The sequence below is a fragment of the Pygoscelis adeliae genome, unplaced genomic scaffold, assembly GCF_000699105.1.
Source record: "Pygoscelis adeliae isolate BGI_AS28 unplaced genomic scaffold, ASM69910v1 Scaffold155, whole genome shotgun sequence".
Taxonomy (NCBI): Eukaryota; Metazoa; Chordata; class Aves; order Sphenisciformes; family Spheniscidae; genus Pygoscelis; species Pygoscelis adeliae.
The window spans coordinates 6,886,517-6,900,993 of record NW_008824932.1 but is presented as its reverse complement, the minus strand read 5'-3'; the positions used below and the strand labels follow the sequence as shown (position 1 = coordinate 6,900,993).

At 38.2% G+C, this 14,477-nt stretch overlaps 1 protein-coding gene across 1 annotated transcript in view; it reads left to right on the top strand.

Annotated features, from left to right (window-relative positions):
- The window catches only part of SLC9A9 (solute carrier family 9, subfamily A (NHE9, cation proton antiporter 9), member 9), a 216,178-nt gene that overhangs the window by 75,877 nt on the left and 125,824 nt on the right, over window positions 1–14,477 (top strand). The window contains exons 7-8 of the mRNA XM_009325097.1: window positions 11,138–11,276; window positions 12,137–12,242. Coding sequence (XP_009323372.1) covers window positions 11,138–11,276; window positions 12,137–12,242 — 245 coding nt within the window. The remainder of the gene's footprint in view (window positions 1–11,137; window positions 11,277–12,136; window positions 12,243–14,477) is intronic.

The following is a 14,477-nucleotide window of genomic DNA, read 5'->3' as shown; positions in this document are numbered from 1 at the left end:
AGTTTGCAAAGCTAACACAAAGTAGTTCAAAATGAACTGTCCTTCCCTTAAGATTTTGCTTCATATCATTTGCACCGTACTATGTTGCCTGAGATAATAGTGTACTATTTTCCCTATTAAAAGGTGGCTAAAGAGGGAGGTTTTGCACTGACCTCAAAGTCAGGATTGAGGTAGGGTCATCCAGTGTACGGTCCAGGTACGTTAGGAAACACGTGGCCCATTTTGTTTGCATATGTTTCCAATATTTCTCAGAGGATTAATTTTTTTTTTTTAAATCTCCACAAGAATCTGGGTAGAAGATCGACAAGCTGTACCCCAGATGTTGAAAACGTACATGAAATGTAAAACTATTTTCCTATTTAAACCCCTTCTGACAATGATAAAATGTGTTTTGCAAGCACAGACTGTACAGGGACCACATACCATGTTGTGGACACGTACCAAGGATCGCATTTCTTGCTATTTATTGCACATTAGAGAGTCTTAGGCAGGAGTGAGGAGAACACTGAAATAGAAAAAACTTTAGATAGACTTTCAGACTCCTTTCACTCTAATTTTTATGGGATTTAATGTCGTTTCTCTTCATCAATTGCATTCAGTATCAGGCCCCTCGGTGTACTGCTGCGTTCACAAGTTCCTAAAGATGCTGAAGTTATGTGAAGGGAGACTGGGGTCTCCTTTCTTAATCTCCTACAGAAAACATTCTGGAAGTGAAAAAGCCCGAGCCTGTTGATAGGCCAGAAATTTGGCACAGCACTTCAGTATTGGCAATAGACTATCCATCCACTCCAGCGACTACCTGCATTCTCTAGCAGCAGACTTAGCTCTGTCTGGGATATAATATTTTAAACGCAAACAGTAGCTTACAGATAGCTTAACAGACAAAGAGTACCCATAATTCAATGACTACTTACTAAACTCTAGCTTTGTTCTGCACAAAGATTATCATTTAGTCCAGCTTCATTAAATTACTTCTGTGTCATGGACCGTTTATTTCAGGGCAGTAACATAGAGGAAAAATAGAAGAAAAACCCAAACTACTTCTGCTGTGCCTGAGAAAAATTTACGAAAGCATGTGGTTCATACATTATATTTTTAAGATACTAAGATCTGGTAGAAATCACAAAGGTATAGTTTCCTTTCAGTTTCTCCTGCTCCCTCACTTAATGCTTTGAATTCTTTGTAGCATATCACCCGTAGCATGCTCCCAATTCTGTCCTTCCTCTTCGACGTTCATAGGTAAGATTTACATCCTCTGTTACACTTAAAACAGGGCAGTTGCATAGAACAGTTGAGGCTTGGCAGACCAAGTGGTAAGAGCGGGGTTCTTTCCTGTTTTACTGACAAGGAAGAGAGAAACAGTGAAAGAACAGGCTATTTGTTTTCCTCAAGATGGGGAGGACTGGGCACTTACAGCTTCCTCACGCTGTCTCTGGGAGTACTGAGCTGTCTACAGACAGGTGTCCTGTGAATTTAGAATGCTGTCTGTGGACAGAAATTGGACACACCACCCTTGAACACATCAGTCTCAGGATCTTCATAAGCAGAGGCCACAGAAAAGCTCTCTGAATATTAAATAAGAGCCTGCTGTATTTCTGTGAAATACAATGAAAGAGCTGTTCTTTCATTGATCAGCTAAGCAATCTGATATTGCCCCTCCACCCCTTCATTCAGATTCATTTGAGGGGATTTTAGAGAAGATTATAGCGTACTGTAGTACTGTTTAACCACCTAACTCTCAGGGAAAAGTTGATTTAAACCCCGGAGGAGGGTGATGTGAGTAGGTCTATGCATTTGTGAAGGCTAAAGACTAGCTATTATTACAAATGGAAGGCTGCTATTCATCCCTGGGTATTTCACGCTGCAGACAGGTGTAGCGAGTTCTGCTACAATGTTATGACAATGAGTCAAACCCTAAATGAAGGGAGTACTGTCTGGCATAAAATATACATCACTTTCTGTTATTTCAGTCTTAAGCTTCGCTTCTTCGGAACAAAATCATGGGCTGTGCGATTCTAAGAAAATCACGATTCAGTAAGGGTTTAGCGCAGACTGTTTCCACTTAATCTCTATTAGTTGCCCATAAGGGCAAAGGATTTTTCATGGCTAGCCAAGCTTCTTGAAATGTTCCTTAAAGTGTTTGGGTCATATTCTACTTTTTTTTTGACACCGGTGTAAATCTGGAACAACTGCATTGAATCAGGAGTTACTTCAGATACTCATCACTGTAATGGTAGTTTGAGGCAGTTTCTCATATAAAGCGCTCAAGCAGAATGACAGTAAATCACAGTAATTTAGTGGTAATACGCTGCAGCCTTCTAACATGTATCACTCAGTGCAGGCAACCATCAGGCTACATCGTTTTATCAACAGGGAGGTAGAATTCAATTGACATAGATAAATGTCACATTTATTTGTAAGACTGCAGTCACTGTAAAAGATGAAGGTAGTTGAAAGGCTTCATTCTCTCATCCTGGAGTTATCCCAACAATTTTGGTACGAAAGGGGAGTTTAATTAAGACCACCCATCCTTCCAGTAATCACCTTCACTACCTCTTATGGACATATCAGTCAGCGTCTTGTTAGTGTGCTCCGATATTTTAATTTTTGCACTCCGTGTGTCAAGTAAATTAAGTCCCATAGTATCACATTTTGCTACTTTTGTATAAATAAACCTGAGCTGTGGATGGAATTAGGCCTCCAAGAGCACATTAAACTCTTTTACCTGTGCTCATAGAACACTTGCAATTACACATGAATTCAATTTTTGTCTTTCAAAAGAGATATGTCATTTTCAGTGAAAATCCTTATTTCAGGGTGTCATCACCCTGGCCTAATGGTAAGGACTGTCACATAAATGGAAGGTTGTGTAAATGTTTCTGATAAATGTTTATCAACTCTCCTCTGAGTATCTTTGGAGGCTAGTGGCTCACAGACAAGAAATTGAAGGATAATACAAAGGTGAAGAATGATATGATGATGAAGAAGAATGTAAAGGTGGTAGGAGATAAAGATCTAGCCATATATGAAGAAAGTAAGTGATGCACACTATTTTATTAGACAAATACAAATCATTAGATCATTTTACAAGTTCGGATGGTTGGGTCTAGAAGTGAGAGAGCTGGGAGTGGATGATAGCTTTCTTAACTCAGGAATCAGAAGCAGGGAGGCAAAAAGATAGTTCAGGCTCATAGACAAATGTTAGTACTAGTGTAAACGCTCATAGCACATCTAATTCCCTTAATAGCACAATATATAAATTTAATTTTTAGGGTCTCTTTGTTTTTTACCATTTTCTTTTTGTTCAGGAAACAGTTTTAGCTGACACGTATCTTCAGGATTATTGCACTTCTTGGGTGCCTGAAGATGCCTGCACAAAATATGAGGTACTATTATTCACTAGATATGCTCTGTCTGGGTTGTTTAATTAGCACGATACAGCAGACTTGGTTCAAATAACATATAGGAATTTATTTCTTTTTTCCTGATTGGACAATTTTTTTCCTCATTCATTGTTTCTTGTTAACTCAGAGTGTTGGTGGTTTGACACATCACTGGTTTGTAACTTTTACAGTCATGTTTTCTATGCAGAAAAACTGCATATTTTTACAGCACTGTTCTAATTTATAAGTTCTATTTTGCATAGGCATAAGTGATTACAGAGAGATGCAAGCCAGAGGAGAAATCCAGCTCTTCATATTAATACAATAATAATTTACTTACATATAGCTGTTCCTTAGTGGCTGATTCTTTGTTTCTACTTTCTTCGCACTATATGCATCTTCACAGTTGATGAAGCCACTAAGAGCTCCCTAACTGGGAGGACAGACTTCAAGCTGCTCTCTAGATACACAGGCCATTTCTCTTTATGCAATATTTGAAAGGAATGGAAATTAAACACTGAGTTGGATTACAGTTCTGATATCCAAATGAGAAGGGATCATAGTTGCAGGCACAGAAATCTGTAAATTGTGTGCCTTTTGATATGATCAGCTCAAAAGTAAGGACAGTCAGACACTGGTAATACCATAACACAGAATGCAGCACATGCTGTCACAGACGACCCACTATCAGCCATCTGTTTTCTGCTGATGTGCTTCATTCCTCTCAAAGATACGGGAGAGGCTTTTGGGAAAAGACTTGTCACTGGAAAACGACTGTGATATTTTCAAATAGATTTATGAAAATCAGACATTTAGAAGCAATAGCAGTCATTTAAGAATGAAACATTCCTATACCAAGCCTCAGATAAATGCTAACATATTTTACTATTAAAGCCTTGTTTTTCTTTTACTAAGAATTTTAAGTTTAGGTTGCTGTTCATCAGGATTTCTTTCTGTCAAAGATAAAAATAGGGTAGTGTTTGCCTAGAACAAGGCAATGAAAAGTTAAGATACTTGTAAAGATACGTTAGGACAGCACGTACCACTTCTCAGATGCACAGCGGTAGAGAAGCTCCACAGCAGATCAGGTATGACTTTAGACTTGAAATTGTTCAGCCTGCAGGCCCATTAGGTCATTGCCAAAACTGTCATCTCACATCTCCTTTCTACGTGTCTGTAGTGACTCCAGGTCTGTAGTGACCGAGTTCTGATCAGGACCAGAGGGAGGGGGTGCTCCCAGCACCTCTGTCAGAAGGGACTTGCAGAGGTTTTTCCCGGGCACCAGGATATTGGGTTCAACCCCATCAAGGAGGGTGAACTACCAGGTCCTTTGAAGGTGAAGGTGGTGGAATTTTCAGGGCAATGGGATCACCGTGATAAAGAGATGATTTCCAAGGCTCCCTAAGGAGGTAGATCAGGCTTCCTAAGGGCAACGGCCAGGGAGGCAGAGGAGAAGGAGAGAGAATGACAGATTTTCTGCAGTCCCTGGCGTTTGAGGGTAGATGAGAACTAAGGTCTGCAGTAGGGATTTACCTGGAACAACACAAACTACTCGTTATTTTCTCTGGCTGTACTGCAAGCTGCTGCCGTGTGTCAGCTCGGGCCTGAACACAGAAGAAAACTGAAATAGTTACCAGTGTGGAAAATATTTATCATTAGCTGCCAAAAATGACTGCTGATGAGCTAAGCTGATTCCTGACTGCCCAGGTTAAGGGACAGAGTGACTCAAATTCTGCAGCTTCTTTGTAACACCGCTGATTTTGTAACACTTAGTAAGCTATCCAGTTATGTCAGCTCTGAGGATGCTTTGTGTCACCTAAAAAGGAGCCTAAGTCCATCCGTAGAACTAGCCTATGATATTTTATATTAAGTGAAAATCTAGCAGAGAACCTGAATTCCTTTTTTATTTTCATGCAGATGTTGCTTTTCCTCATAAATGGGAAAACTTGCATTTTCCCTAAAGTCTGGCACAGCTTTACTTTTCCAGCATGGCTGGTGCTTTGACATCTGCCATCAGCTAGCCACTTCGGAACTGATAACAAATCCATTTTGAGAAAGGTTTCCATAAAAGCCTTATATACGACAACAGTAAGTGTTATTTTGGTTTAAAGTAATCAAAATAAAATGTCCTATAATAGTTCATAAAGTCTGGAAAAGCCTAGAAAGGAACAAAGGTAAGGACAGAAAAGAGAGGAAGCAAATATGCCATGACACAGAGAAAAAGGAACAGAGTGTAATCCCAGCTAGAAGATAGTTTCTAAAATAACTGCTAGACCTTTTTTCTAGAATTAAAACCAATAGCACTACTAGCGGTGTGCTGAAATCAGGTTGTGAGCGGAATAAAAACCATGATGTGATGTATTGCCAAGGAGAATAAAGTTTTGGATAGCCAGAAAAATGAAGGTTCGAATGCTAGCCACTTGAGCAGTAACTCAGCCACCAGTAACTTTTTCTTTTTTTTGCAGTTCTTATACATTTGTAAATAGAAAGCTTAATATGTATATTTCTGTGAAATCCAGGTTTCTGGAGCCTTAATTCTCTAAACATTTGCAAATATTGTCAGGAATAAATTCCAGGGAGACAGATTTCTTTATACAGAAGGATGTACAGAAGACTCATCTATGTTCTTTTAATGCACCTTCTGTGCATTTGTGTTCCTTGCTGATCAGTGTTTTAAACACGTCTGAAAAATACAGCAAGTTTGTTGTTGGAAATTTTCATCTAGAGGATCGCTGTATATTTGCCTCAAACTACTGTTACAATTGGCTGCTTTTGCCAGTCCTAAAGCCTTCCTGCACTGGTGTGTCTCTTCTTTGCTCTCCCTTAATTGTCTGCAAACCTTCTCTACTTCGTATGTGCTTTTGTTGGCTTAGCATACTCACATCCTCATTTTATCTCATTTGTTTTCATGTTTATAGTGCATCTACTTACCATTACTGTGTGTGGAGCTGTTTTATGAGGAAGTCTGGAAGGCTTTACCAACCTAAAACTTGCCAAGAGAAGGTTTAGGTGTCTGACGCTATGCATGTGCTTTCACATATAGCTTCAAGTTCAAACACTTACATTGTGGGAAAATTACAGTTCTGTGTTTTCGGCTTTCTTCCAACACTTTTAAGAAAACTATATACTTAAAAAGTTGTGTGGGAACAGAAATTGTTCAGTTCAATCCAATTCTCTGAAAGCTCCAAGTTTTCTAACACAGTATAGTGACCTACCTTTTTCTGTGTAAGTATAATGTCAGGAAAAAAGAACCTTCTGTCCCTCTTAAAAACTACCTTGAACTCTAGAATAGTTTTTTTTTTTTCCTGGCCTGTTTTATTTGTCTAAATTAGCAGCTGATTAAATCACCATGTAATTCTATATTTATCACCTGAGGGAGATCCCACTTCATTCACTGAAGGTATTTTAAGGAATAGCTGACCTTCCCGTATTTTCAGGTATGATTTTTTTTTTTTTAGGTTGTTCCTGATTCTTTTCTGTGCAGTATTATGTGGCCCATGATAGTGGCCACTGGGCAAGAGGAAGCCCTTTGACTTAGCAAGTGGAAAGAAATCTTCCTCTCCAAAGATGATAAGCTGTTTGTTTTCATGTTGGTCAAATAGACAGACGGAGAAAGGAAGGAATAAAACAGTTTGTTTACTGGTTATTTCTAATCATTGATTCCACATAATTCTATTAGAAATTTTCTGCTGTTTGCACACATTTTCTTTCTGATGCTTGAGTATATTTTCTTCAGCATATTGCCTTTTTCTAAAATTCATCTGATACATGTGTTGCATCGCTTTGGCTTATATCAAAACCAAGGATCTTTGTGCTGTTCCGCTAGTTACAACTGATTAACATATCTTTATTTGATGCTGCCACGCTAGCCCTAGGCACGTCAGGCCTTGACAGGAACAAAAGGTAGGATACAAGGTTTAACCTCACCTCCAGATTTTTCCTCAAAAAACTTCCATGACTTACTGAAAAAACTTTGCTCTAATCCTAAATGCTTTTAATTTTTTTTTTTTTTTAAGGAAAATACATTGTGCTACCTTCACAGGCTGGGAAAACTTATAGGAAGAAGAGGATCTTATGAATAAATGAGAATTTCCTTGAGAATAACTGAAGATGTAAAAAGTAATCAATTAAGATGTAACTGGAAACATGACTGTACTCTTTCTATTGCAATAGCACTTCTGCTTGTCATTGAGACCTTTAGTATTATATCCCCATATAAGTCCATAGAAAGAAACATTCTTCGTCATGCTGAGCTTTCATCCTAAAATGATCTTAACAGATGAGGGGAGGAAAGAAGTGGAATGATCAGTGTGGTACAGCTGGCACAAACTGTTAGTCCTTCTTTCTGTTTCAAGCAAAAGCTACCATCCTAACTTGCCATTTATTGTATAAATAAACATTGCCTGTATTTCCTTTTTGAAAGCTGTGAAAGCACTTGACCCTGTCCATTGTTATTTGGTCGAGGAAGCACAGAAGAACTGGAAAGAAAAAGGGATCTGTTAAATAGTTTTCTAATATAGAAGGTGCTGGCTAATCCCTATAAGAACCAGCAAGGAAGCTAAGTATTATTCTTAACTCCAACCTGAAGGAGAGGCAGAGGTTACCAATATTACATATAGATAGATAGTAGGGACGGGGGCAGGTGTTTGTGAGATATGTCTATCAAGCATTCAGTGAGGACCCAACAAATTTTTTTTATTCCTATCCCTCCACTCTATCTCATTATAGGTAGCAGATAAAGCATATCTTTGCCATTAGTTCTGTTCTTTTATCAATCTCTGAAAACAGTTTTCTACTGCATTTATTTTCAGGATTTGTTTAATCCACCTCTGATACGAATTTACAGAAATAAACCCTTTTTTTTTTCTTATACTAGTTCAACAGTTAGAAAGCCTCTAATATTTAAAAACTAAACACAGTTTCAGATTTAGTATCAAACTCACACACTGCTTGTTAATGAACTGTGATCAACCCCTTTCATATCGGGCACAGAGAGCAGAAATGGCAAGTCATGCCAGCATGTTTCTTGAATTGCTCTCTGAGGAAAAGGAAGAAGAGTAGAGGCGCTGCCAGTTTAATTATGGTTCTTCAGTGTCAAACTTTGCAATTTTTTTTTTAGGTCAAATAGTTGGCTTGGCAGGAAGTACTGGAATAAACAGGATAAAATCCCGTTCTGTTGAAATACAGCTTATACAGAAAAATTATTGGGTAAATTAGTACGTATTTTAGATGCTTGAAAGGGTTAAAAGTTCGTGTTAAAGAAGAAACGTATTCCGAAAAAGAAAAAATAGCTCTAGTACAGAATAATGCAAAATGAAAAATAGAACTAACTCTTTAGGCTGCAGGGAAACCTGAGTTCTGGAAAGATTTAGACCAGAAACCACAGTTGGCATAATGAGCATATGTTGTGTTATGGTGCTTTTAAAAAATCATGGGGCTTGGGGGGCATATTGAGTAGGAAAATTTCCCAGCGAGAATGAGTCACTCCACATTTGTTCCTGAAATAACTACATTAAGAATAGGATGCTGTCTTCAAGTTTTCTCCATACCTGAAAGCTGTTGGTAAAGTGGAGGGCAAACTGGAACCCTAACTGGTCTTAACAGAGCCAACTTTTCTTGCCTTGCGGTTAACATACTTAATAAAAAGTCAGTTAATGGCTATAGCTTACATTTAACTACCAAACTTTCACTCCATGTCAAGATTTTTTTGTTTTACTTTTTATGACTGAGCATCCCTTCTGTGGGCATCAATATAATAGAGCAATTTTCCTTGATTTTAGGGTGTAGTCAGGTTGACCTCTCTGAATTCACCACTCAGTGCTTGCGGCAGCACCAGTGGCACAAAAGATCATTTCCTGATTTATAATTCACTAAGCGATACAGAAGAGCAGCTGCAGTCTCTGTATACTTATTTGGGGCAAATATCGGAGAACCAAGTGGCTGCTTTTCTGTCAAGACACACCTAAAAGTTTTAGATCTAACAGTTCCGGTTACACTTTCAAATAGTTTCAACTTTAAATAACTAACTAAACCGAAGCCCTCCCTAAGTATACAAAATACACTTAGTAAATTAGACTACAAACGTACAGTATCAGAGCTGATAGGATTTCCTTTGATAGAACCATTCCGTCAGTTTAGAGAACGTATCTACAGGTTAATGTAGTTCTTCATTTCACATGGGGTCTAAAACAATAAATTTTGAGTAGGCCAGAGATAACAAACATTTCAAGAATCATCTGAAGGCAAGAGAAGCAAAGAATTATAACTGACCCCTAGTGTAAGAGAGTCACAGTTGAAAGAGGACTGAAAATTTGGATAGCAACATGTTGTCGATTAGCATTTCCTCTGGGAACAATATTTTGTGTACTTATAATAATAGCACTTTCCGCTACAAATCATCTCACTAGTTTTGTGGTGGTGCTAATCAGCGTAACTGGAGATATCAGATTTTGGTGCGTAGTAATTTCTGTTGTAGTGGATAAGTATTCACCACTCGTATTTAGTGGTGCTCCACCATATGCCTTTAGAATCCTTGTGCCTTTTTTACAGACTGAAAGCACGAGATCTGTTTTCACATGTCTTCATGTTATTTGGAGATTTCTACATGAATGCAACTGTTTAGAAAATCCTCCATACAGAGCTTCATCTCTAAGCCTCATCTCCAGATGGAAGACATCAGACTGCAGGGATCACGTTCTTAATAAGCAAGAGCTTAAAATATTCAAAACATTTAAAAAATTCTAAATTTTTAATGCTTAAAACACCAATCATTTTCCAGCAATCCAAGCTGCTTTCTGGAATCCCATGCCAAGCTCACTACATTTTATTTGACAACGTACGTAAAAGACCTGCAGTACTGAAAGCAACAGAACAACAAAGATCTAAAATGTTGCTCAATTAGTGTTTGGGAGGCTTAGGGCTATTTTGTATCTGTTAAATTTAAAGTTTCAACAAGAAAAAAAGCATACATACTTGGTGTTACTAGTGTTCTGGGCAGTAACTGACTAGTGGCAAATAACAACCCTGAAACGCTCCAAAAATGCTTTAGTGCACAGCCTTCCCTTTGGTGGCATCATTTCCCATTCAAGAATACTCTCGATGCCTGTACTCAGGGGTGGGATACAGGAGGTGACCTCTGACAACTGCAGCAGTTTCTTTCTGTGGGACAACATTCGTTCTGTCCACAAGGTTTCCTGTTGCTGAGCTCTTGATACGCTTTCAGCTCTGTTTATGAAGGGTTACGCCAAGAAGGGAACTACTAGGTGGTTTATGACAAGATTGCTGCTGCAGATTTGGTACCTACTGTGATTTGTGTCACCCGTTTGAGCCTCAGCCACGAAGCTGCACTTTTTATCAAGAATATTTGTGAATATATAACTGCTCTGAAGACATATGGCCAATAAATAATTCAAAGTTATCTATCTTCCCTGCAGTTTTCTTATACACCTACCACCTTTTACTGTTTAGTTGGCCTGGAAACAACATTCTTTATGGCACTTCTAGTATAAAAATGTTTACTGACTGGCAGTAGACTATGGATTTCCAGTATGATACCTTGAAAATAAACCGTTTCCCTTCCCAGTCTCCATCTGCTTTGCTCTCCCATCTGCTATCAGCCCAGAGAAGACTTGTTTTGCATTTTGAGTCCCTAAAAATGTCCATTTTCAATTATTGATTTCAATATCCTAACAACGTGATTAAATTCCTTATTCCTTTATCTCTCCCTCTCCCCCATCCCTTTGTTTTCTTTTCAGCTCTATATCCATTTACAGTCCTAAGGAGAATCCTAATGCGTTTGATGCTGCCGCTTTCTTCCAGTCAGTGGGAAATTTCCTGGGGATCTTTGCTGGATCATTTGCCATGGGATCCTCTTATGCCGTTGTCACGGCTTTAATATCCTTTATGGTTTGTTTTCAGAGAGAAAATCTATATATCTTGGAAAAATTGTGTGATATCTGAGACTGACCATCTTTAGTTTGAGCCCAAACCTTTTCACTGTTGATTCAAGACTTTGCAAACGAACGGTCAAATCATAAATTGACAGGAAATTTCACTTGTCAGAATCCACAAAGAACTTAATATGCAAATTTCTTTTTAACATTAGACAAGACTCTGGTCTTTATTTTACTATTTGTAAATAATTACATTTTTAGGAAAGTGTTTTGAGGTATTTTGAGGTTGTAACATGAATTTATGAACTACAGCAACTTATTTATTAACTATAGACTAGCAGCAATTATACAAAAATACAAGGCAAACACCAGACTACAAATCAAGTCAGTCAGTTTACCTAAACTAGAAATAAAAGGCATATCTGTTGCCCTGCATTTTTTCTTGTGTTTTACAGTTCTTCATGTAAAATACTATCGCAGAAAGAGCAGCGATTTTCATCTTTCTTGCATTGATGCAAATGTAAACAAATGCAGTTTGTTTACAAAACTGGACAAAATTACTTTCTTTTTCCATTTTTTCTGGGGAAAGACTATAAAATGCAACCAATTAGGCATTAGTTCAAAAACCACAAAAGTACTTGAAATAGATGATTTGTAGAATTCACCTGTTTAAACCCTGTGCTGGATTTTCCTCTTTGTCTGAGATAATTTAGAAGCCGTGCAGTTTTTCCTGAATTCAACTTGTATAGACGAATATGGTGGAGGAGCTTGCTTTCTTTCTTTCATCCTTCATCAGGTTGAGGGCAATTTTAGCTTACAGAACAGTTGGGTTTTTATTTTTCCTTAGTAATCTTTTAGCACTTGACAAAATTTACAAAGCTGTGCGAGTTCCCTATGTTGGAGACAGGTCTGTTTTTCCTCCTATCCTGGAGTGCCTTCTTATCAGCAGAAGCTGCTGGTCTTACAGGTAAGTGTTGCATTTTATTGAATAAAAGCAGTCTTATAATATGACTCTAATGTGGGAAAAATGGCATGTTTATTTTGGGCACGGCATCATATATAAAGCTTTTAAAAGCCAGTTGCTATATTGGAGATGGTTTCATCTTTAAGAATAAATCTGTAGAGACACTGAATAGTTCTTCCAAACAAAGACTTATTAGATCAGGCTAAAGCCCTCGGTCTTTCTTCCTTACCCTCCTCCCATTGTCCCATCCCTATTAGTCCCACTATTAATCCCACTATTTTCTGCCCAGCTACAGGGCCAAAGATGACGGTAAGTATGGGAAGCAAATATACAGTGCCGTGTGACTGTCAGAGACTCTGTGCTCCTCTGCATGCACTGCGCGTCCTGGTCCCTCCTCCTTTTTCCCAACTATCAATGACTGAACAGAGGACAGGGACATCCTCAGCGTTGCCAGTGGGTTGCAGCCACCTCTGGATTTAAAAAAAAAAAAATAAAAATTCATCTTGTTCAGCGCGCCTCCATAAACACCTTTTGCAACAGAAGAGGTACAGGCATGTCCCAGTGACAGGTAGAAAGGCGTGTGATCTGATTGTTTTTTCGTTAACACTGAGAAAGAAATTGTGCAATCACAGTCAAGTACATGCTCAGGGACTGCTTTTTACAACATAAAGAGTCCACAGAAGTTTAGGCAAAAATTGCAAATGGATATCGTTTACCTAGACAGCAACCTATTCTACAGTGTGACTTGAAAGAACAAAGTTTGTAAGAGTCGGATCGTTTTAATGTTCTTGATGCTGTCACCTCTGAAATCTAGTGCTCTAATTAATGTCAGGGAAAGTCAGGGGAAGAAAACTGCTTAATGGAGCGTTAATGCAGCCCACTGTTTTGTTTGCAAAATTGTTCAAAGCCTTTTGAAGTCAACAGTTATATTTCTACTGACTTCTATAGAGCCAGCACGTCACTTTTTTAATATTAGCCACACAATCAAACTATTTCAGAATGGGTATTAACATCTGCATCTTCTCACATTTTTGCCTTATTAAATATACAATTTTGCGTCCTGCTTACTGCCAAAATCTTCAGGCCAATTAATAAAAAGAGGGGCACATGAACTGAACAAAAGGGTGGTATTCGCATGGAGAAAATTGCATACCAGCTGGAATAAAAGTCCATTTTGTGTCTTTACGCTTAACGGCTCTTAAAAATGTGACATGATTACTACATAACAATGCAAGCAAAGGAGGATGATTGTTAATCACTTGCCTCCTACTGGAGGTAATGATTTCCTAATCCAATGACTTCTGAGGAAAGACTGTTTCAAAATACATTCCTAGCTGAGAACAAGGATGCTATGTTTCAGCAAATACACGATTGATAAGTTACACATTGTACCCAAAAAGTGGATTTGTGAGGGAAACACTAAGATCTTTCAAAGCCTCAGGTGCTGCACCAAAGGCAATTTCCATTTCTTGGGGATAGGAACAGACTGTACGTCCAGACAAAAAAAAAATTGGCATACGTCTTTTTTGCATACTGCAAATGTGATGACAGACAGCACAGCCTCTCCTGGTAGTCACTCTGAAGAGTGTTTCATTTCTATTTCCTTTTGCAATATATGAAATATCTTAAATAAAAGACTCGAACTATCAAACACCACAGATGGTTTTTACGGTAGCCATGGTAAGGAATTTTAAACGGACAGAGGGAGAGCCAGAGAAAGAGAGTGGAACCAAAGTAGAGTTCCAATTTAAGGGAAAAAATAGAAAATTTTTGGGAAATTTAGCTGTTTCTTATAAATAAAGGAATTTATCTAGGCATATAAAATAGAATTGCTCTGCCAACACACAAATTCCAAGGAAAACATACCAAGCCCTTTCAGGTCTGTCGCTAGCCTTTCTCTCATGGGTGTGTTCTGAGTTTCAGGTGGAAACTGTTTAATCACACTGTTGGGAGGAGGCAAAGTTTAATCCTGAAAGTTTTATCAGTTGAATCTTTGTCATTTAGCTTCTGTGAAAGGCTTTTGTCAGAAGCTGTTAGGATGGAAAAAACTCATGGAGCCTTTCTTGTAGCTTCAGAAGTTCAAAGCTGTGTTTTGTAAATGCACTGACTTTATTAGTACTATGCTAACTTTACACTTTAGCGTGGATATTTTTAGTTGTCTGGTTTAACCAGTTTTGATGTTGCTTTCATCTTCTCTCAGTCTCATCTGAAATAGCTCCCACTCCCCTCCTTTCATAA